The 21,205-nt window shown below is 46.0% G+C and overlaps 2 protein-coding genes across 2 annotated transcripts in view; both read right to left on the bottom strand.

Moving 5' to 3' along the window:
• Positions 1-1,889: 1,889 nt before the first annotated feature.
• On the bottom strand, positions 1,890-3,423 carry LOC133350082 (thymosin beta-10-like). The gene is made up of 2 exons (XM_061564081.1): positions 3,229-3,423; positions 1,890-2,241 (listed from the first exon to the last, which is right to left on the bottom strand). Exons 1-2 carry the CDS (start codon positions 3,362-3,364, stop codon positions 2,207-2,209), a joined length of 171 nt encoding a protein of 56 aa, XP_061420065.1. The 5' UTR covers positions 3,365-3,423; the 3' UTR covers positions 1,890-2,206.
• An 8,930-nt stretch (positions 3,424-12,353) lies between these two features.
• The window catches only part of LOC133350081 (AF4/FMR2 family member 4-like), a 63,567-nt gene continuing 54,715 nt past the window's right edge, over positions 12,354-21,205 (bottom strand). Inside the window, 1 exon segment of the mRNA XM_061564080.1 lies at positions 12,354-20,320. Within this exon segment, the coding sequence (XP_061420064.1) occupies positions 20,199-20,320 (122 nt within the window). The 3' untranslated portion in view covers positions 12,354-20,198.

Raw genomic sequence — 21,205 nt, 5'->3', positions numbered from 1 at the left:
GAGGATGTGCCGAAGGAGTTGTGCGTGCTTGCCGTGCCGAGTGGTGGCATTTAAAAATCGCGAGGTGATGACGGTGGTAGCTTTGCGAGCCCTTCATCCAGCAGTGGATTGACTGCCGGGGCAGGTTTAAAGGGAGCCCAGGACCAGTTCATGGCACTCACCACTGACGTTAGTGGGTCGATTAATCTTACCCACAGTATTCTCTCCAGAGCCGAGTGTTTATATGGACAACGCTGCACAATCTGTAACGTCACCCCCCCCTCCCACGTCTGCAACTTCGTACGTGCCTCCATCGCTCGGAAGGCTTATACAAAGCCTGTGAGCACGTTAGCACATTACCGGGTGAATGCAACCATAATCTATCCAGAGCCCTCGTTTTCATTGTCCACTAGGATAGCATGACAATTAAAATAATTAGAGAACCAAGTTACGAGATTTTCCAAGGTGTGAACACGCTAAAAAAACAGTGTCCATCATTGGGACGCTGTCTTTCCGACAGCTGTTTCTTCACCTGAAGATGGCTGCTTGTGTTGTGGCCGAAATGTCGTGAGAATTTTTATTTTATTATTTCCCTTCTACGTGACTTGACCGAAAGAACAAAGATGAGTGTCCATTGTTTATTGCTTATAAGCAACCACGTCGGTGACTGTGCAGTTACAAGGCGAATCGTTTCATAACACAACCACGAGGTGGTGATAGCCAAGGAGGCCTTCCTCCAGCAGTGGACTGATCATGGCCAATGCGACATTGCCGTCATGACGAAAGCATGCAAGGATTCGTATGGATTGCAGTTTATACGACGTCCACTTAAATCGATGCATTTTTCCACTGCATGCAGCTAGCGTCGAAAGGCTTTTTCTGAAAAACGGGCTCGTTTATCAACTCGTCACTCCCTAGGAGTGCTATCTCAGCAACGAGCAATTCCGCACGCGCCTGCGGACAGCCGGTGCCGTCACCATTCCTAAATCCACAATGAGGGACAACCTCCAGCAGCCAATCTTAAGTGACCGATAACAATGTCCCACAATCTACGAGTACCACCAAGCGCATTCTCTTCGGGGGCCACGCGTCACACCCGGCCTGCCATAAACTGGAGGTCGCAAGGGCAAGATGCAGCACCGAATTGCGTCAAGGCAGTTGCAAAAATACCCAAGTTTGCAGCAGGGCAAATCGCTCAAGAGGTGGCTTGCTACGAGCTAGCGATTCTTGCACCAAAAATCCCCAAGTAGGCCATTGCAATATCATGAAAATAACAGGCAAGCCACTAAAAGACGACCAGTAATTACAAAACCATGAGGCTGCAATCTAATACAAATCTACAATGTGATGTTACTAGCTTTGCCGAGGCTTCAGACTGCAAACATCAGGCAATCCCTAAACAAGACCAAGCAACGGTTCTGAATTAAAAAGCCGAGGTTTTTGCTCCATACCCTGCCCCGATATTGTTTTTCACAATAAAATGCGGGCAATCCAAACAAATAAACCAAGGATTGTATTGTATACAATTTGGGTCCATGGAAAACTCATGACTATTTTACAACAGAACCTGACACTGTTCTGCAAATAAGTTCAAACTCAGTCTCCAAACTCATTTTTGCTCAATATCAAGAGTTAAGTCACTTTCCTGACAAATTAGACTCGGAACAATTGTCTTGCGTAAATTACTGTGCATCCAAAGCAAAAATGGCAGACTTAACATTCTGCAAGGAAGAAAACGGAGGGTTAACGTTTCCATGAATATCAAAATGCCACGACAGATTACGAGTTACTTGCATCTCAAATGGTTTATTAATGCCAGTATGAAACGAGCATCTTCATCTGCAAGTCACTATTCAACATTTTAATGATGTTCATACACGCAACAGAAAGAACCTCCATCACCACAGCAGTAGAGTTTTCATCGGTTTGTTTGTTTAATGTTCATAGTAAGTGCACATTACAAATAAGCTTGTTGCACAGCGTGCTCCCAACAGACCAATGGCATTTTAGAGGGGCATTAACACAAAGCCCATATACCACAGGTTAACCAACCGTTTGGTCCCCATAATGGTAGCAAGGGGAGGGGGGAAAAGTAAATTGCTTTACAACAGAAAATTATTTCACGTAAAAAAACTAAGACCACCACAATTCACAGGGAAGTATCTCCCCCCCCCCTCTTGAGCCATGGACGGGATGCATGTTGAGGGCACGGCAGCTCCTGAACACCTCACGCGTCTGGCTGACTCTTCTCCTGGTCAATCGCTGCAAGGACAAACGTGGTGGAGGGAACAATTACTTTCTACAAAAGGAACTGGTTCTGAACAAATGCACACGTGGAACGGGGCAACATTTTGAGTCACCGATGAGCCGATTCATTTAGTCAAAAATACTCAATTATGGAGTTTTGGGTACATTCTGCCCGAATATTCAGAAATATTAAAGTTTTAAATGGCCTCTCCATCTTCGACAGTACAATTAAAGACTCCTTAGCAGACCGATCAAAACAATGCATTACAGGAGCATGAAAGGGATGTCATTAAATTTAACCTCAGGTCGACTTGACTTGGGCATGGAAAGGGGCACCTGCCCTACAGCCAGATAAATGTTTAATGATGAAGCAGACTTTAAGTGGCCTTCAAAAAGAGGCGTCAACAGCCGTGCAAAAGAGGCAGACACCAGCAACACCTGACAGAGCACCCGAGGGTGACAGGCCAATGCATCTGCCTAACAACCACCAGAGACTTCAATGTTCCACCACTGCTCAAATATTCATGGCCACATGCTGTGGTCACTTTTAACTATAAATCTTTGCTTTGAAAATAAATTAGCTGTACATTTGACAAAAAAATATTTCCATCTCGTGGGACAAAGCCTCCATTATTAATATCTTATCATAAAAATGTTGGATGCAAATGAATTTCCACCGGTAAGTGCAGAACAAAATCTCTACGTCCCATCAAAATGCTGGACACCTATTGAAGAGCTCTATAGCTCATCCAATTATTTCAGTATAAATAAATATTAATTCCGAAATGTCACAATGAATAATAAAACGTGCACTTCTGCGAAGGTGGCGAGGGATGGATGGATGCATGTTGAACTTCTTGCACACTGCATGCTAATCAGAAGCAGGGGTGTAGTCATGCGGAAATGAAAGCGAGGGGGCATCAAGGCATTTGGGGGGTGGGTGGAATGCAGCAGTCGGGCAAGGAGGGGGCGAGGGTAGTGAAGGGGGGGGGGGGTACTCACTCTCCTTCGTGGGCAGGGTGTTCTTTTCAGTGGTCTCCGCTTTCTTAAGCTTCGACTTGTCGAACTTCTCAATAGAACTCAGGTCTGGTTTATCTGCCATGTTGCTGCAGAGTTGATGACACGCGAACAACACCATCACACATGAGCATAGACGCACGCCACGATCTAAGATGTCATCCGAGGCTACTGCCGCATTGCGAATTGGCATCGGTGGGCCGGCAAAAGCTCACGTTATTTTGAGAGGCAATTTGCGTTCATCTGATTAGAACCACGGCGCCGGTTATCAGATTACACCAAGAACGAGGCTACATTTGACCAAGCAAGCAAGACGTACGAAGCCTCACAAATAACCTCCAAAATGTATTTTAATTTTCCAATTGACGGTCTCCCATTCAACAAGTTTACACGACCACACCCACCCATCAGCAGCAGCAGCAGCCTTCGATGGCTCTTGGGACATTCCAATGGCTCAATTTACAATCTCAATTGCAGACATCTGTCCAATAGCTTAGTTTATACATTTAAAGTCACGCCGTGGATGGTAACCGTGTTGACGCGTTACATTTATCATTTACACGGGGAGGACTTAATTTATTCACCAATTAAGAATGTGGCCCACCCTCCTGTAAAGTCAAGCGTGCCATTCTTGCACGGGGTCAATTGCTCGATATTTTATTTCTAGTCTCAAAGCGCCCTTTGTTGACAAATGGGCGTGGGGCATCCCTTTACACAAAGACGCCAACTCGCATTTGTTTCGTAAAATAAATTCTCGTATTACCTTCAGTCTGGGCTCAACAAGCAACAGCAATTACACCCACAGACGGCTAAATATTTGCAGTAGCGACACGTAAATGACCCTCGCCGCCCCTACACCGTCTACACCAACGCAACCATTCTTCAAGTGGAATATTTTCGGCGAAAAAAAATCCCACAAAAATATATTCAACATCTAAATCGTGTGCCATGATGGCATTAAAATTATAAAACTTATGGTGGCCTAGTCCGTGCTCGAGAGGGCTGCGAATGAATGAATGACGAGCTTCAGGGACACAATGGTGAGGGGCAGGGGGGCCACGCCCCACTCAACGTGGCTCGCCATTGTTCGTCTGCGGAGAGGATCGGATCGGGGCCACGACTTGGCAGTGGGATAGTGAGAGGGGGGCCGGGCCCCCCCGCCGCTTGCTGCTACGACCGAGCAGCAATCTCACAGCACAAAGGGGCACTGACTCTCCTCCTTCCCACCCACTTCGCCTCGCCGAGATGTGCCACATGCCCCTCTGCACACACCTCCCTGCTGAATAGCACCGCCACATTGGTCACAGATTTGTTATATTAACAATCTGTACACGCTTAGAAGGCCCACATGGATTCTATATATTTTTAAAAAGAATTGCTTTATGGCGTATTTGGATAAATGTTCAAATTTGGCAAGTTGCTTTAAAGCCACAGACGTGGGGGGAGAACCTTGCAATAAAAAATCCGCCCCGCCCGTTTGATCCTCCCACGTACCAGCTAATGAAAGCAAACATTATTGGCGAAAAAGAGACATTAAATCCACAAAAGGGCAGGGCAAATTCTTTTGTCAATTTTTTTTTGCTACAAGCCAACAGCTTCGCTATGCGCAAATACGGGCATCAATATAGTTATTTCAAAATATAATATATAGCGAATAGCGTTAACATCTCCACCGTTTCAAATTTAATGTGGGAGGGGGGGGGGAATAATTATACGAATAATTACACTCGAGAGTAACGTGGCTTGAAGCGAAACAAAGAGAAAGCCGGGCGAGAGGGGAGGGGGGGGGTCACTCACTTGGGATGCTCAACACAACCGCGACCTCCCGGATTCCTCGCTGCAGTGCGACTCCGCCTACAGAGCGCCCCCTTTTATACACGGCCCGCGGTCACGTGGGCTCGCCCTGACCACGCCCACATCCGTCTGGCCACGCCCATCGCCTGGTTAGCCACGCCCATCGCCGTGCTAAGCCACGCCCACAATAAATACAGTATTTCATTATATCCAAATAATAAAATTAACTAAAATTAAAAATAATACATTTAAAATAATAAAAAATAACCCACGACGTTTCGATCGCAACACAAGCGGTCTTCATCAGGCGGAGAGAAACGAGGGGGCAAGCCTCCATTTATTATTTTTTATTTAATTGTATTATTTTATATCTCGGTGACTTTACCGAAAGAACCAAGAATATGAATTCCTGCAGTCACGAAAGTAAAAATGTCACTGGTGGTGATAATGCTGATGTTGCTGCTGCTGCTGCTACGTTGGCAGACCGGTGTTTGTGTTGGTGGACAAACGCAAATACCGCAACACACAGAAATAACTCGACGCATTCATCAATAAAACTGTGCGTGGCCTTAAATGGGAGAGAGATAAACATATTTGGATGTAATAGGCGACGTTTCGGTCAATGGCCCTTCTTCATGTAAAAACAATGTTTTTTGAAGACTGATGTGATCTAAAAGGCCATTATCTGAAACGTCGCTTATGTATTGTATTCTTTTAAAACCACCGTGTTATTGATGAATGCATTGAACCCATAAAGTTGACCACGCCTTTTATTCCAGGCCCTCATTAGCATTTTGGCCACGCCCATATCTAGCTGGACCCGCCCATTGGCCACCTGTGATTCGCTCATTAACATATTGGCCACGCCGATTTCTATCTGGACCCGCCCATTGGCCACCTGTGATTCGCTCATTAACATATTGGCCACGCCCATATCTAGCTGGACCCGCCCATTGGCCACCTGTGATTCGCTCATTAACATATTGGCCACGCCCATTTCTAGCTGGACCCGCCCATTGGCCACCTGTGATTCGCTCATTAACATATTGGCCACGCCCATTTCCAGCTGGACCCGCCCATTGGCCACCTGTGATTCGCTCATTAACATATTGGCCACGCCCATTTCCAGCTGGACCCGCCCATTGGCCACCTGTGATTCGCTCATTAGCATATTGGCCACGCCCATATCTAGCTGGACCCGCCTATTGGCCACCTGTGATTCGCTCATTAACATATTGGCCACGCCCATATCTAGCTGGACCCGCCCATTGGCCACCTGTGATTCGCTCATTAACATATTGACCACGCCCATTTCTAGCTGGACCCGCCCATTGGCCACCTGTGATTCGCTCATTAACATATTGGCCACGCCCATATCTCGCTGGACCCGCCCATTGGCCACCTGTGATTCGCTCATTAACATATTGGCCACGCCCATATCTCGCTGGACCCGCCCATTGGCCACCTGTGATTCGCTCATTAACATATTGGCCACGCCCATATCTAGCTGGACCCGCCCATTGGCCAACTGTGATTCGCTCATTAACATATTGGCCACGCCAATTTCTAGCTGGACCCGCCCATTGGCCGCCTGTGATTCGCTCATTAGCATATTGGCCACGCCCATTTCTATCTGGACCCGCCTATTGGCCACCTGTGATTCGCTCATTGCTTATTGGCCACGCCTATATCGATTGGCCACGCCCATTAAAGTTCCCATTACCCAAATAGGGCATGTTGGGCTCCTGGCATCCACACCAACCCACGCGTGCCCCACACAGCCACCACGTCCCAGTTCTTTCCTCGTCTGAGTATTTAATTGCGTTAATTGCATTGATGTGTTATTTAAATGGCTCAGCACGTGCCCTTATTTGATTAATAATGAGTCGTTGAGCATGATTAGTCAATTGCAACAATAGGCCCAAACGTTGATGATGGATTGAGTGGCGTCCTTAATGCGCATTGAGAGTCAAACTGGGAATAATTGTGGATTTGATACCTGCACACAATGATCATTCGAATTCGCAAATCGTAATCTCGCATGATTTTGAATGTTCACTGACGCAGGGATCGAACCGTCAATCGATACCGTTATTGCCTTAATGCCATACCCATATCACCCAAGCAGAATTTGGTTAAGCAAGCAAATTATGGACCGGCTTCCATTTGTCGGGCTTGTTAAATGATGCAGGGTTACCCAATGCTATTGGCAAGGGCACTCCCAATAAAGTCCCGAACGCCGTTGGAGGTAATAAGCGACACTGCAACGTCAAGCCTATGGCCCAGTGCCTGAGTGGTGAACGCGTCTGTCGTGGAGAACACGTCTGTCCACTCGGCTGTGTTCACGCACACGGTACGCACCCACTACCCAGCTGGAGGACAGGACTATAATTGTTGAATCGCATTCACGTTCTCCCATATTTGATCGTCTGGTGAGTTTTGTTTTTTGCTTTAATTGGGACACGAAGATACGCCCAGGAGCGGCGAAACATCTTCCTCTGTAGCCACCAGGGTTGTGTTTTTGAAACTGCTTTTGTCTTTGTGACACATTGCACGTCTGTGTTTGGTGCTTGAACATCGTATCGCCTGTTTTATTGCCAGAAAGGGTCATCCCTGTTATTGATTACACATCTCAAGGCTAATTTGCCAATGCTTTTGCTCGGATGAGTCTTCCATCCACAGCGTGGAGTGGGGGTGGTGGTTGTTGTTTGACCATACTTCACCTCGCTGGTCAGTATGGGTTGGTGGCGGAGCGGTGGCCCAGGCAGGACTGGTTCTGTGTGAATGAGAGCTGTGAGATTCCCGTTGTCTTCAATGCTGGACAATGACAATGTCATTCCTCGTGGTGGTCTCATTGCTTCGTCTTGCTTACACGAGCTCGTCCAAGTCTCGAGTGCAGCATTCTGTTATATAAGATTACAACAAGCCGAATGATGAAGACGATTGATCTTTTTTATATTAAAAACAACAACCACGTTAAAGTGCCACTCCAGAAACCCGCTTTTTTCCGAGTGGAATTTGCGGCACTGCCGTCTGTTGCTTCACTCCGCAGTCGATGACCCCTCGCGATTCGTGCGGCTGGCTCCATGCGGGCACTACCACCCCAGGCCCATTGTCTGCTTGGCTTCTGCGAGGTAAAACGTCGATCGGGCCGGGTTTCTCGCTCACGAATAAACCATCGTGGAAATGCGCTCTTTTCCTGGTTATGGCCTTGACCTATAGTTGGAAATTCCACATTTCCATGACGAGGGCGAGCCGTTCTTTCGGAAACCTGGTTCCATATCCATTTGATGAGGCTCGCGCCATGTTTACCTGCGCCAGGTGTGGCTTATGCGTGGAACATATGTAAATACTTTCTATTACATCTAGGGACTATACAGCATGTGTAATGTGGCGTTAACGCTGGTCACATATGTGCCGATTCAGTCGGAATACGGTGTAATTGGAGGTTAAGTACGCAACAGTGGAGAACGAAGTTCCAGTTTCCTCTCCACGCATATCGATGTTCACGAGTGCATAATGTATAATTTACAGATTTAGAAGTTGCGTGTACACGTGTAAATACGTGTTTGCGATGTATGCGTCCGTTGGTAACGTGGGCAGCATTGCAAACGAGATGCCCCATTTCAAGGGATTTTCCAGGTGAAATACAGTAGTTTAAAAATAACATCTGAACAAAAAAGTGCCCTCCAAAAATATTGGGGGTGGTCCAACGGCATCGTCCAGCGTTAGAGCTTCCCCCGACATCAATGAATGCCAATCATTTCTGTCATTAGAACTGTCGGCATATTTACATTATGAAATATACAGACTCGTCACCACTCCTTTTGTAAATGCTCCTCTTCATAAATGCCAAATCACGCCAAGGGTGGAGCGGGGAGTCACGTGGCCACGCTGGGGAACGCGTCCACGGCCTGCGAGCGCCGCCTCGTGGCCACTGCCTGCCGTGGCAGTCAACAACCCGTGCCCTGTCTACCATGGCAGTCAAAAACCCGTGCCTTGTCTACCGTGGCAGTCAACAACCCTTGCCCTGCCTGCCGTGGCAGTCAACAACCCGTGCCCTGTCTACCGTGGCAGTCAACAACCCTTGCCCTGCCTGCCGTGGCAGTCAACAACCCGTGCCCTGTCTACCATGGCAGTCAAAAACCCGTGCCTTGTCTACCGTGGCAGTCAACAACCCTTGCCCTGCCTGCCGTGGCAGTCAAAAACCCGTGCCCTGTCTACCGTGGCAGTCAACAACCCGTGCCCTGTCTAATGTGGCAGTCAACAACCCGTGCCTTGTCTACCGTGGCACTCAACAACCCGTGCCTTGTCTACCGTGGCACTCAACAACCCGTGCCTTGTCTACCGTGGTAGTCAACAACCCGTGCCTTGTCTACCGTGGCACTCAACAACCCGTGCCTTGTCTACCGTGGTAGTCAACAACCCGTGCCCTGTCTACCGTGGCAGTCAACAACCGGTGCCCTGCCCACCGTGGCAGTCAACAACCCGTGCCCTGCTTAATGTGGCAGTCAACAACCGGTGCCCTGTCTACCGTGGCAGTCAACAACCCGTGACCTGTCTACCGTGGCAGTCAACAACCCGTGCCCTGCCTAATATGGCAGTCAACAACCCGTGCCCTGTCTACCGTGGCACTCAACAACCCGTGCCTTGTCTACCGTGGTAGTCAACAACTCGTGCCCTGTCTACCGTGGCAGTCAACAACCCGTGCCCTGTCTACCGTGGCAGTCAACAACCAGTGCCCTGCCCACCGTGGCAGTCAACAACCCGTGCCTTGTCTACCGTGGTAGCCAACAACCCGTGCCCTGTCTACCGTGGCAGTCAACAACCCGTGCCTTGTCTACCGTGGTAGCCAACAACCCGTGCCCTGTCTACCGTGGCAGTCAACAACCCGTGCCTTGTCTACCGTGGTAGCCAACAACCCGTGCCTTGTCTACCGTGGCCCTCAACAACCCGTGCCTTGTCTACCGTGGCAGTCAACAACCCGTGCCTTGTCTACCGTGGTAGCCACCAACCCGTGCCCTGTCTACCGTGGCAGTCAACAACCCGTGTCTTGTCTACCGTGGCAGTCAACAACCCGTGCCCTGTCTACCGTGGCAGTCAGCAACCCGTGTCTTGTCTACCGTGGCAGCCAACAACCCGTGCCCTGTCTACCGTGGGAGTCAACAACCCGTGCCCTGTCTACCGTGGCAGTCAACAACCCGTGTCTTGTCTACGGTGGCAGCCAACAACCCGTGCCCTGTCTACCGTGGCAGTCAACAACCCGTGTCTTGTCCACCGTGGCAGTCAACAACCCGTGTCTTGTCCACCGTGGCAGTCAACAACCCGTGCCTTGCCCACCGTGGCACTCAACAACCCGTGCCCTGTCTACCGTGGCAGTCAACAACCCGTGTCTTGTCTACCGTGGCAGTCAACAACCCGTGCTTTGCCCACCGTGGCAGTCAACAACCCGTGCCCTGTCTACCGTGGCAGTCAACAACCCGTGTCTTGTCTACCGTGGCAGTCAACAACCCGTGCCTTGCCCACCGTGGCACTCAACAACCCGTGCCCTGTCTACCGTGGCAGTCAACAACCCGTGTCTTGTCTACCGTGGCAGTCAACAACCCGTGCTTTGCCCACCGTGGCAGTCAACAACCCGTGCCCTGTCTACCGTGGCAGTCAACAACCCGTGCCCTGTCTACCGTGGCAGTCAGCAACCCGTGTCTTGTCTACCGTGGCAGCCAACAACCCGTGCCCTGTCTACCGTGGCAGTCAACAACCCGTGCCCTGTCTACCGTGGCAGTCAACAACCCGTGTCTTGTCTACGGTGGCAGCCAACAACCCGTGCCCTGTCTACCGTGGCAGTCAACAACCCGTGTCTTGTCCACCGTGGCAGTCAACAACCCGTGTCTTGTCCACCGTGGCAGTCAACAACCCGTGCCTTGCCCACCGTGGCACTCAACAACCCGTGCCCTGTCTACCGTGGCAGTCAACAACCCGTGTCTTGTCTACCGTGGCAGTCAACAACCCGTGCTTTGCCCACCGTGGCAGTCAACAACCCGTGCCCTGTCTACCGTGGCAGTCAACAACCCGTGCCCTGTCTACCGTGGCAGTCAACAACCCGTGCCCTGTCTGCCGTGGCAGTCAACAACCCGTGCCCTGTCTACCGTGGCTGTCAACAACCCGTGCCTTGTCTACCGTGCAGTGGGGTGAGGACGAGTCACATGGCACGGTGCCTAAAACGAGAGGGGTGTTGTAATCGGTGTACTTCGACTGAAACAGAGAATGACAAACTAACAACGTGGTTGATGAATCCACGGATGTTGGGCAGAGCTCAGGGGTCCAGTCCCACTGGATCACCTTAATGTCCTGTGTCTAATGTATTGTGGATACACATTGTGCAGATATAAATGGAAACACAGTGTGGATTTAAGCAGGCTCGCTAAATTACATATTACAATAGCACGGAGTTTCCATTTGTATTAGGAGAAATTATTGTAAACAAATGTCTTGGAGGATAGATATGTTCCGGTTGCTCGTGCGATGCTGTTAAAATGCTGCAGTCTGATGAATCCAAGATGTGGATTGGCCACACTCGGAGGCGAAAACTGGTTAAAGGAAGTGGCGATAAAAAGGACGTTGGGAAAGACGCCAAGAGGCAGAAAAAAATACTTCTGCTTGACGACTTGAAGGAAGGCGCCACATGCAGTGAAATAAACTCAAGATCAGACAGGATGGAGAGTTGGTGCCAAAGGGCTTCCATTGGGCAAATAACGAGATCAACCCTACAGGTTTTTTAGAACCTTTGTTGCATGCGAAGACAGTGTGCTTATGAAAGCAAAACAAATTTAATTGGGAACACACTGAGTTTAGTTACCAAAACGTCCCCTCGTCTCTGTCGGCTGCAAATGTGAAGTGACATCGTCCTTAACATTCCCCGAGCCCCCTCCCTTCCCACTGCTCGACTCGTTTCTGCCCAGTCGACAATCTGCAATTACAGATCCGTCACGCTCATGTGAGACCCGCATGTTTATTGTATTTGCGAACTACACACACGCTCCAGGCGGTGTACTCCAGACTAAAGCAATCAGGTGAATAATGCTCGCTTGGACCGTGCAAGGATTGAGTTGGCTGCAATGAGTAGTGTGTCCATGATAATACAGGACAATGTGGACAGGAACAAAGCGGTCTTGCAATCAATAACACGCAATGTGATTTTCGTGAATAATTACACTTTAATCAGACGAGCGGGTAGAGCGCTGCCTAGATGTATAAGTGAAGATTTGACACTTTGGATGCTTTCGTCACATTGCAATACAAACGCAAGGACTTCAGGGTTGAATGTGTCAAAAATTTAATTGTAGATTTAATGTTTTACACGCCAAGTGAAGCCAACCAAGATTATCTCCGTTCTCTTAAATCATAAATCGAACAGAATAGTTGGACAAGAAAGCATTTAATGAATTAATGGGAAATGAACAGACAGTAATAAAAAATTCACATATATGAAGCATATACATGGATATTAGCTCTCCTACTTGCACACACGGATACGACAGTTGCTGTAAAACCGATCATTTCCTTGAAGCTAAAACCACCGTTTCCCGATGCAGTGGACAGCCTGCCCATTTTAGAAATCGACGCCAACAAAACACAGCTGTAGTTCGTGACGAGGATGATGCTGGTTTAAGTATTAAAAGCTTTCTAAAGAGGACACTGTACCATTTTCAGAAGAACAGAGCAGATTGACACGTGTACTTATCGAGACCACACTTAGACGATTCTGTTCGGTAGAAAATGGTCTTTACAGCAACTCGCTTTACTTGGGCATTTTTTACACTTCAAATATTATTACAGCAGTGACTTGAACAACAGCCATAACATATACTTTTTTTTGCTAAATACAACAAATAGTTAGTCATTTAAACAAAGCATTTTTTTACAGTTGAAACTAAATTAAAATAAAACAAACCCTGTGCTTTCCCGGACAGGCAGAATATGTTTTGAAAACTCGTTTTAAAAGGTCACAATCCATCGGTGAACCCATCACCCACTGTACATATTCGTCGACTACAAACCCTGTAAGATAACTGGCACACAAGAAGCGACTGCACATTTTGGGATCGGGTCTTTGCTCATCCTTTGCATCAGACAAGTTCAAATATTTCATAAGATGCGTGAAAGCTGCAACTGCTGTGTAGTTCATATGTACACATTTTAGGAACATGGCTATTACAAAAAAAGACGTAAAAATATTACCTTTGCGTGTAAAAAAAAATGACTGCACGAAAAGCTAAATGTGTTCATAGGACAGCGTTGAAGGACCAAGAGGTCGTGATACAGCTTTAGCAGATGCAGTTCATGGGGATTGTCCCACGGCGCCCTTCTCTACTCTGCGTAGAGGGCCATCCCAACCACACGTATTGGAAGAGCTCTGTATTTGTAGCAATCTTACAAGCAACATCTTAAATGTGAGTCGATCGAATGTGGAGTCTCCACACTTGCACACAAAGGAGAAGTCATCACTTGAACAATGACATACACTCACATGCACACACACATTGACCATAGTTTTATAAAATCACCTCTTTTGTAAAATTCCACGTACAAATTATTTAAAATGGCGAATCCGACAGTCTGCCGCAGGCCCGTAACAAATAACTGATGATCGCACACTGGCAACAACCTACTCTGCCCAGACTAAAGCACGATTATAAATACCCATAAATAAACAGCAAGCTTTCCTTACATCTACAACTACGCACACGCGCACATACGAGACAGAACTAAACGTTAAATGCATGCCCGTCATTAACGCACTATCTCAAAACATTATCGTCTGCATTAGAAGTACCAAACATATGAACAATATGAATAACAACAAGCATATGAAACAATGTCTGAAACCAATGTTAGAATTCGGACGAATTAATCAAGACGGCTGCTGCAAAGCACTGACATCAGAGAAGGCCATATCACCAAAAAAAGTAGCAGCAAAATAATTTTTGCAAGAAAGTATTCAAAGGTCGACTGCATGGGTATTCTAATAATAGCTCGTATACGCTCTTAAACTTATCTGCACCAGTGCTAAAACATGAAAACATGGGACGCTATTAAATGGAAACTGCACACGTAGACAATAGATGTTTCTGGAAACACCAAACCGACGAGGTGTGGGCCGACTGGCAGATGAGAAATGGGACAAGGTTGACCCAACGTCACGGCCTGGAGCAGACGCATGAGTTGGCGGCCATCGTCAAAGTGTGCATCCCTGGCAGGGCTCGTGATGCAAGACACACAGCAAGCCCCTTTGCAAACCTTCCCACACTACACGATTATTTCATGAATGTGCAACGCCGATATAAAAAAAACACACGACGTCCAATGGCCTGTAGCATGGCGTTCTCCCAATGCCAAGGAACGTAACAAAAAAAATTGCTTTGCATAAATGATGGATGATATGGCTCCCATCATAAGCTTATGAAATTTTCACCTCCCAGTGGCAATTTGTGTTGTCACTGAAATTGCTTAAAATTGCAGATGTTGCATAACATTGTCTCCAAAAACAAGCACGACAACCACCAATTGCTTTGCTTTACAGTGTTGTGCATCTTGAAAGTGAACTGTGCAAAGGCTGTCTTTACTCGGCTCCATATCTGCAGCCGGAGGCGTGAATACACTGTAAAATATGGCCTGTTCATCTATTACCCGCGAGCTCATCACAAACGCGAAAGCAATCCGCGCCAGAAGGACCTTTAAAAAAAACCGCGACCCCTCGACAATGATGGACATGAGACGTCTTCCCCTGCTGCAAGTACTTTCGCTCTGTGAGAAGACCACAACTGGTGCCGGAAACATTGCTGCGTCCCACAAGGGCCAACCAAATTTGACCTCGGCAATGGAAAGCAGGTTTCGTATCGCAATAGGGCGGGTTCCGTGTCCTCGTCTTGGCTGATGCAGTAGACACGCAGAGCTGTTGGGCACATACGTATACTCAGGTCACTTGCAAACCAGACCATCCTGGTCTCACCTGGTTCAACAAAGTTTTCGCCTGGTTAAATACAATAACTTAACATGTACACTCCTTGATTTTTATGTGTTCAATGCAAACTCATAAAATGAGTAACACCGCAGTAAAACTATTAACTTAGACGGGGGCAAATTTAAAAAAATGTGTTCCCTCAACTCAAACAAGTTTACTACGACTCCACCACCACCTCGGATATTCAAATTAATCTCGTAATGGAAGCAACACACTTATCTCATACAAAACTTACATGCATCCAAACATCATGGATCAATATTAGTTCCATGGTATTTCAAGGTAACGGGTTACCCTGCATACATGCATCGTCAGTGCAGTCAGAGGCCCTGTAGCGGCGACATTTGTTGAGCTTTCACCCACGCCAGGCAGGTTGGCGGAGGTGGAGGAAGACACTAACTGGTCACAAGATTTCCACTGATCAGCTTTACTGGAGTTTGCTCCAGTGTCCAAGATTTCAACCTTGAACATAAATTTATCAGACGTCTAAAACAGATGTCTAGCGTTTTAGTTGTATACAGTATCCCTCCATACTTTGATTGACTCTTACGACAGTTAACGATTCTGTAAATGCATCCAATAAGATGAATTCACAGAACCGAGACTGAAGTATTATGGGCACTATGATTACAGTGTATCACGCCTACGGTGTATTAGTTAATCGAGCACTGCCAGGCAGCATGAACACATTATTAACAACTATTGCCACTTTCACATGCAGCGTTCAACTTTGGACGCACGATGATCGACGCTAACATTGGTCCCAAAAATACTTCGGCGTAATACAAACACAAAGACGGTGCACACGGTTAAATAGAAAAAGTGACGGTACACTCCCGACCCAGTAAAAAAGGATGCAAAAGTGTTGCATGCCAAAGTAACTGTAGTTTATGTGAAATAAATGTAACATACACATCCACGTCAACAAAACGGTGGTCTCAGAGGGCAGACTTGAGCAGAGCTATCGTTTCAAAAGTCGTGCAACGTTGGTCGAGATTAAACACTCGTATCATTTTCATCGGTGTAAAAAGAACACTTTAAAAGCGATTCTATTTGTGAGGATTTTTGTGCCGTTGATATGCGAGCAAATGTTGAAATCTTTTCACGCTTCAAAATGTCATCGTAAAAAAAACATTGTTCTTCCAGAGACGGTCGAAACTATGGTTCTGGTTTGCACTTACAAGTTCTGCATTCCCTGCACAATCCGGGGGCTCCATGAGACCACTGTGTTAAACCAAAGCGAGCAATGCTCATGATAGTGATTGCAAATTCTTTGTTAAAAAAGGCCTGTTTAAAAATAAAAAATAAACTTTCACATTTACACCGGTGGACTAAATAAAATTGCAACAACAACAAAAATGACACTTAAAAAATCATCCTATAAGTTTATCGGGAGGTAAAAAAAATACAAACATTAGAAGGGATGATGCAAAGAGACGAGATGAGCGTGGAGTACTGCAATGAGAGACATTCTAACGCCGTAAGACGGGCTCGAGAGCTCAGTGGTTGGTGGAGCGTCACGTCAGTCACGTGTCCTTGCATTATTTGACAGCTGAATAAATTACAGTACTTGTACTGCTTGCACAGGCAACGTATCACTGCATTTAAAAAAATATATACACACACACTTAAATACATATATTTGTGTATATACGTTATATCTATACTTATACTTGTATATACTTTTAATTGAATTTCTTACCCACGAATAGTTAATACTCCGCAATGACCATTACTAGGTACCGGTGCTGTACACAAACATTGAGAATAAGTTGTGGAAATCAGTGATTCTGGGCTAACAAGAAGAGCAGTGTTCATTCATGCACTGCTCTTTGCGAAGTTTGCAAATGGGCAGTTTTATGTAGCGTGACTCGTGTGGCCTGGGCATTTGAAACACGTACACACTGAAATAATAGCTACTGTCATTGAATCAGCAGGACTGGCCTCCTTGGTTCAGGGCTTAGATAGGTATCCTTAGCACGTGGGCACTCAGTGATGGTCACTCCTGAGATGTAACCAAGAACACTAAAAGTAATCTACAAGTGACACGAAAAAAATGAAAATATAAATGTCATAAAATTGGCGAGGAAACGCTCCAAATGAATTATGAGTCAAGATCTGAAGAGGCAAGAGAAGCTTGGAAACATTGCCGTGCCAGAATCAACAACGCTGTGACGATTCGCTCGCCACTCTGGTCAAATAAGATGGTGCCGTGGTGATGCCATAAACCAGAGAAATTACACACACACAAAGAAACGCTCCACATGTGCTTAACTTGCAAATTGGGGGGTCATGGTGGCTGTGCGAGACAAAGAGATGGGATGCTCAGCTTTCCAAACGACAGCAACACGCTAATGGGTCACCACATTGCAAGCTACGTTTCCCAGAGTTCTTAGCGCTTGGGATAAGTGTGAGCACCGTGTCCTATACATCTTTGGCAAGCCACACATTTCCACCAAGCTCAAGGAAATGTTATCAAGAATAATGCTCAGATCTGTGACCGCTACACCACAACGTACACATCAAAACCAGTGTTCAGAGTTGGAGCTTGGATACATCTCCAGCAGAATTAATCAAGTGAAGCATTTATAATGAATGTGCAATAATCCTTTCACATCATTACAGCTGGAAAAAAAATCTATATCCACAATGTGCTAGACTCACTCGCACAAGCATGTATCCAGATTAGTGTTTTGCAACATTGCAAAAATTAGAATGGGAAAGTCACTTCAGAGTTCAAGTTAAACGACAAACGACTCTTTGTATTGTTTTCAGCATCTTGCCAGGTTTGAGAGAGGAAAAAAAATGTATATTTTAAATTAGAATAGGTACAGTCAAAATGTGTTAAAGGGTTTCCCATTTCCAAGTAACATAATCAAAATTTACATTGCAAACACTCCTTTTGTGCTGTACCCAAGTGACTATAATACCAAAGGTGATATCCACATTTTCCAGTATTGTAAAAGTAAATTAAAACTATTGAACCTGTTCTAGAACATTGAGATATTATTGCAGAAATAAAATTCGAACCACAAGGCAGGGCACTCAGGGTTTAACCTTCCAACGTCTCGTAGTCACCGTGCAAACAATCTTCCCTTCAAGCACTTCGCAAGCGGGAAATGTACCCACTGAAAACTCTATTCAGCACGGTTATGCTCAAGTAAATTTGTCACATCTGTATTCTATTTGGTGCCTCACTCTGATGCAGTCAGTGAATCACCAATGTATAATGAGGGCGAAGGAATATCCATTCTTTCAAATGGGCTCTCACTCAATACGACAATTATTGCTGGGTCTTTTTAAAATGAAAACTTGGTCACTCTTCTCACTGTGGCACTTTTAAATTTCAAACTGACGTGATCCACAGACATTTAATTTGTGTATAACAGGATGGGGATTTCGTTAATTTTAGGTAACACAAAACTGAAGATCTATTCTGGCAGACTCACTACATCAAGCTGCCACAAAGAACAGGAAATGAAAAAATGTGGGAAAAAATGACAAACTCAAGCCAATTATAATTCCTGGAAATAAAATCTCTGCACTGTCCTCTTTGGCTTTTGTGTTAAGTTTCATGTTAGTGTTTCAGCCAAACATCAAGACAAGCTTTGAATAATGAAAAGAGAGCGTATTTGTCATACAATGTAGAACAATATATAGGAAACGTCGTATTCTATTATTATTAATTTATTTTCTTTCTACGTGACTTTACCAAAAGAACCAAAGAGTAATATATAGGAAGATGCAAAATATTCAACTGTTTTCAATGTTACCACAGATTAGATTAATGGGCCCACGAATGATAAAACATACTACCAATAATTAATTCCTGTGGTGTTTTACACAAGAATTCATCGACAACATAAATTGTTGTTATCAGCCCCCAGTGCCTTCCAACCTTGAACATTCCATCCTCTAACAAAGAAACCCTATAAAATATATCTAACACGAACTGATCAAATGGATGCTTATACGCCAACCAATGTGCGATGGGAAAAAAACATGAAAATATAAAAATGGGACCTTGGATTTCCTTGACAAATAATTTATAAAATCGATGAGCGAAATAAAGTTTGTAACAGTTGGTTAAATGTAATTTTTTTTCATAAAATTCCAAATAGTACCAACTGGAAGGACTCGCCATATAACGGTGTGACATTGGAACAACATTTGTGAAAATAACAGCAGTCTGCACAAACAACATTGATCTGCCAGAGAAAAATGAAAAAAACGTATGTTAAATGTTAGCCAAGACTTTTTGTTTGGAATTGTGTATAAAATGACTCACAATCATGCATTGACCACCGAATTTTGAAGTGTTTTCCCCATAATGCTTTTAAGTGGAAGTTTTAGGCATGTCTGATTAATATATTACTCACGATTAAAGGGGGGAGTGAAAGGACAAATAGGTAATCAATTATAGCAAGAAATGCAACTTTTGAAAGATTAGCAAAAACAAGTCACGCTCACCTTTCAAATGACAGCAAATTCTTGTCATTGACCACAAAAAAACCTAACATCCTATAATCACTTACAAGAGAAGCAGACACACCGAAAAGCAGACAGTCATGGCAGTTCACGTGCACAGTAATTGTGAGCTGTGCATCAAACTAAAGACGTACATGAATAAATACGTTAAATTAATTACAAAATATGAGTTTGCACTGCTGCCGTACGCGCAGCCGAAGGGGAGGGGGGGGGGGCTTGCTCTTCGACCAACAGGCAAGTCAGGAGGGCGGCTGGTTCCCTCTCAGGCCCGGCGTTCTGCGTTCTCCAAACCGTCACAAAGTTTACTCAAAGGCAACTGATCGCCCTTGGTGTGATGTGCTGTCAAAAAATTCAGCCAGAAGGTTGGGTGGGGGGGGGGTGCTGCTTGCCGTCTTAAAAAAAAACGTTTGCACGATGTCATTAAGAAGCATGCCACTGAAGAAGCTTGATCTCAACTCCCCGAGAGGTTGAACCTTCCAAACGGTCACAGACGATAAAAATTGTCAATCGATGCGGGACTGTCTGCATGACCCGTCTTGTGGCGGTCGTGAAAGGCTCAGGCGGTGGCCGGAATTAAAGCCGGTAAAGCTTCGTCGCATTCCGTCGTGGCAGTCCCTGGCTCTCCCCCTTCCCCTCCTCGGTTCACTGCACATCACAGCAGTTGCCCCTCAAAGCGAAGCCAGTGGAGTCCTTGGCGAGTGTAGCGCACCAGCTCTGTCATGCTGCTGTTGAGAGTCAGTGCCCCCATCAGCTGGTCCAGGTCACGGAAGAACTCTGCGGGGGAGTGCGCACACACAGAGACAACGGATAATTGTTTAGACATACAGTCGGAGCAAGTGATGTTATAAGTAGGCATTTTCAAGGCATGCATGGTACACAAATGGGTGGTCACAGCAGCGCCCAGAGTCCAGGCTCTCCCTTTACTCCCCAGCGCTGTCTCGAGGGGAGACCCATACAAGGTTTTATTTATCAACTGCTCCTGTTGTGCATGGCCATTAATAGAACCTAGATGGGCCCGCATCATAATGCAGTGATGTTAAGCATTTCCCTACCCTTCTAATTACACACAATAGCGGTTAGGATAACCACACAAACACACATGCTCAATCAAGTTCTAATCGTTAATGTTGGTAAATCCCATCTGGTTTTTTAAGATTAGAAAAACAACTGTGCCACAGTGCAATGGGCAATTGAACCACAAACCCTTTTGCACAGGAAACATTATTCAGCTAAAGCTATACATGAATTGTATACCAATCACAGTGACCATGGGCTTCTCTTTAATTCAGCATGCAAGGCATTAGCCATCCAATAAATTCACCCACACCTCTATACAACAGCCCCCAGGTAAACGTTCAGTGCTTACAAAGACTACCCTTTACATGGACGAGCAGCCTAATCACCACTCTCGAAGCGGTCAGATGAACTGCCAAGACACCCGACGGTGACTGGGAGAGGCACGTGGAGAATGTAATCTGTAATAATGATTTGTGTTTGATAAAGAAAGCACCCTTAACGCCGGGGCGTTTCGAAGCGCTTTCCACGTGATAAGAGACTTACATTTGAAACGGCACCCCCAGTGGCAACGGCTGTCCCCGTACGGCACAAGGTGACCCAGCACTTGGGCTACAAATGGGCATTCGTTTGCCAGTCGAGGAT

The sequence above is a fragment of the Lethenteron reissneri genome, chromosome 32 (assembly GCF_015708825.2).
Source record: "Lethenteron reissneri isolate LAM-NWPU_2019-01 chromosome 32, ASM1570882v1, whole genome shotgun sequence".
Classification (NCBI taxonomy): Eukaryota; Metazoa; Chordata; class Hyperoartia; order Petromyzontiformes; family Petromyzontidae; genus Lethenteron; species Lethenteron reissneri.
Note: the sequence above shows the minus strand (reverse complement) of the source record. Positions and strands in the feature narration are given on the sequence as shown.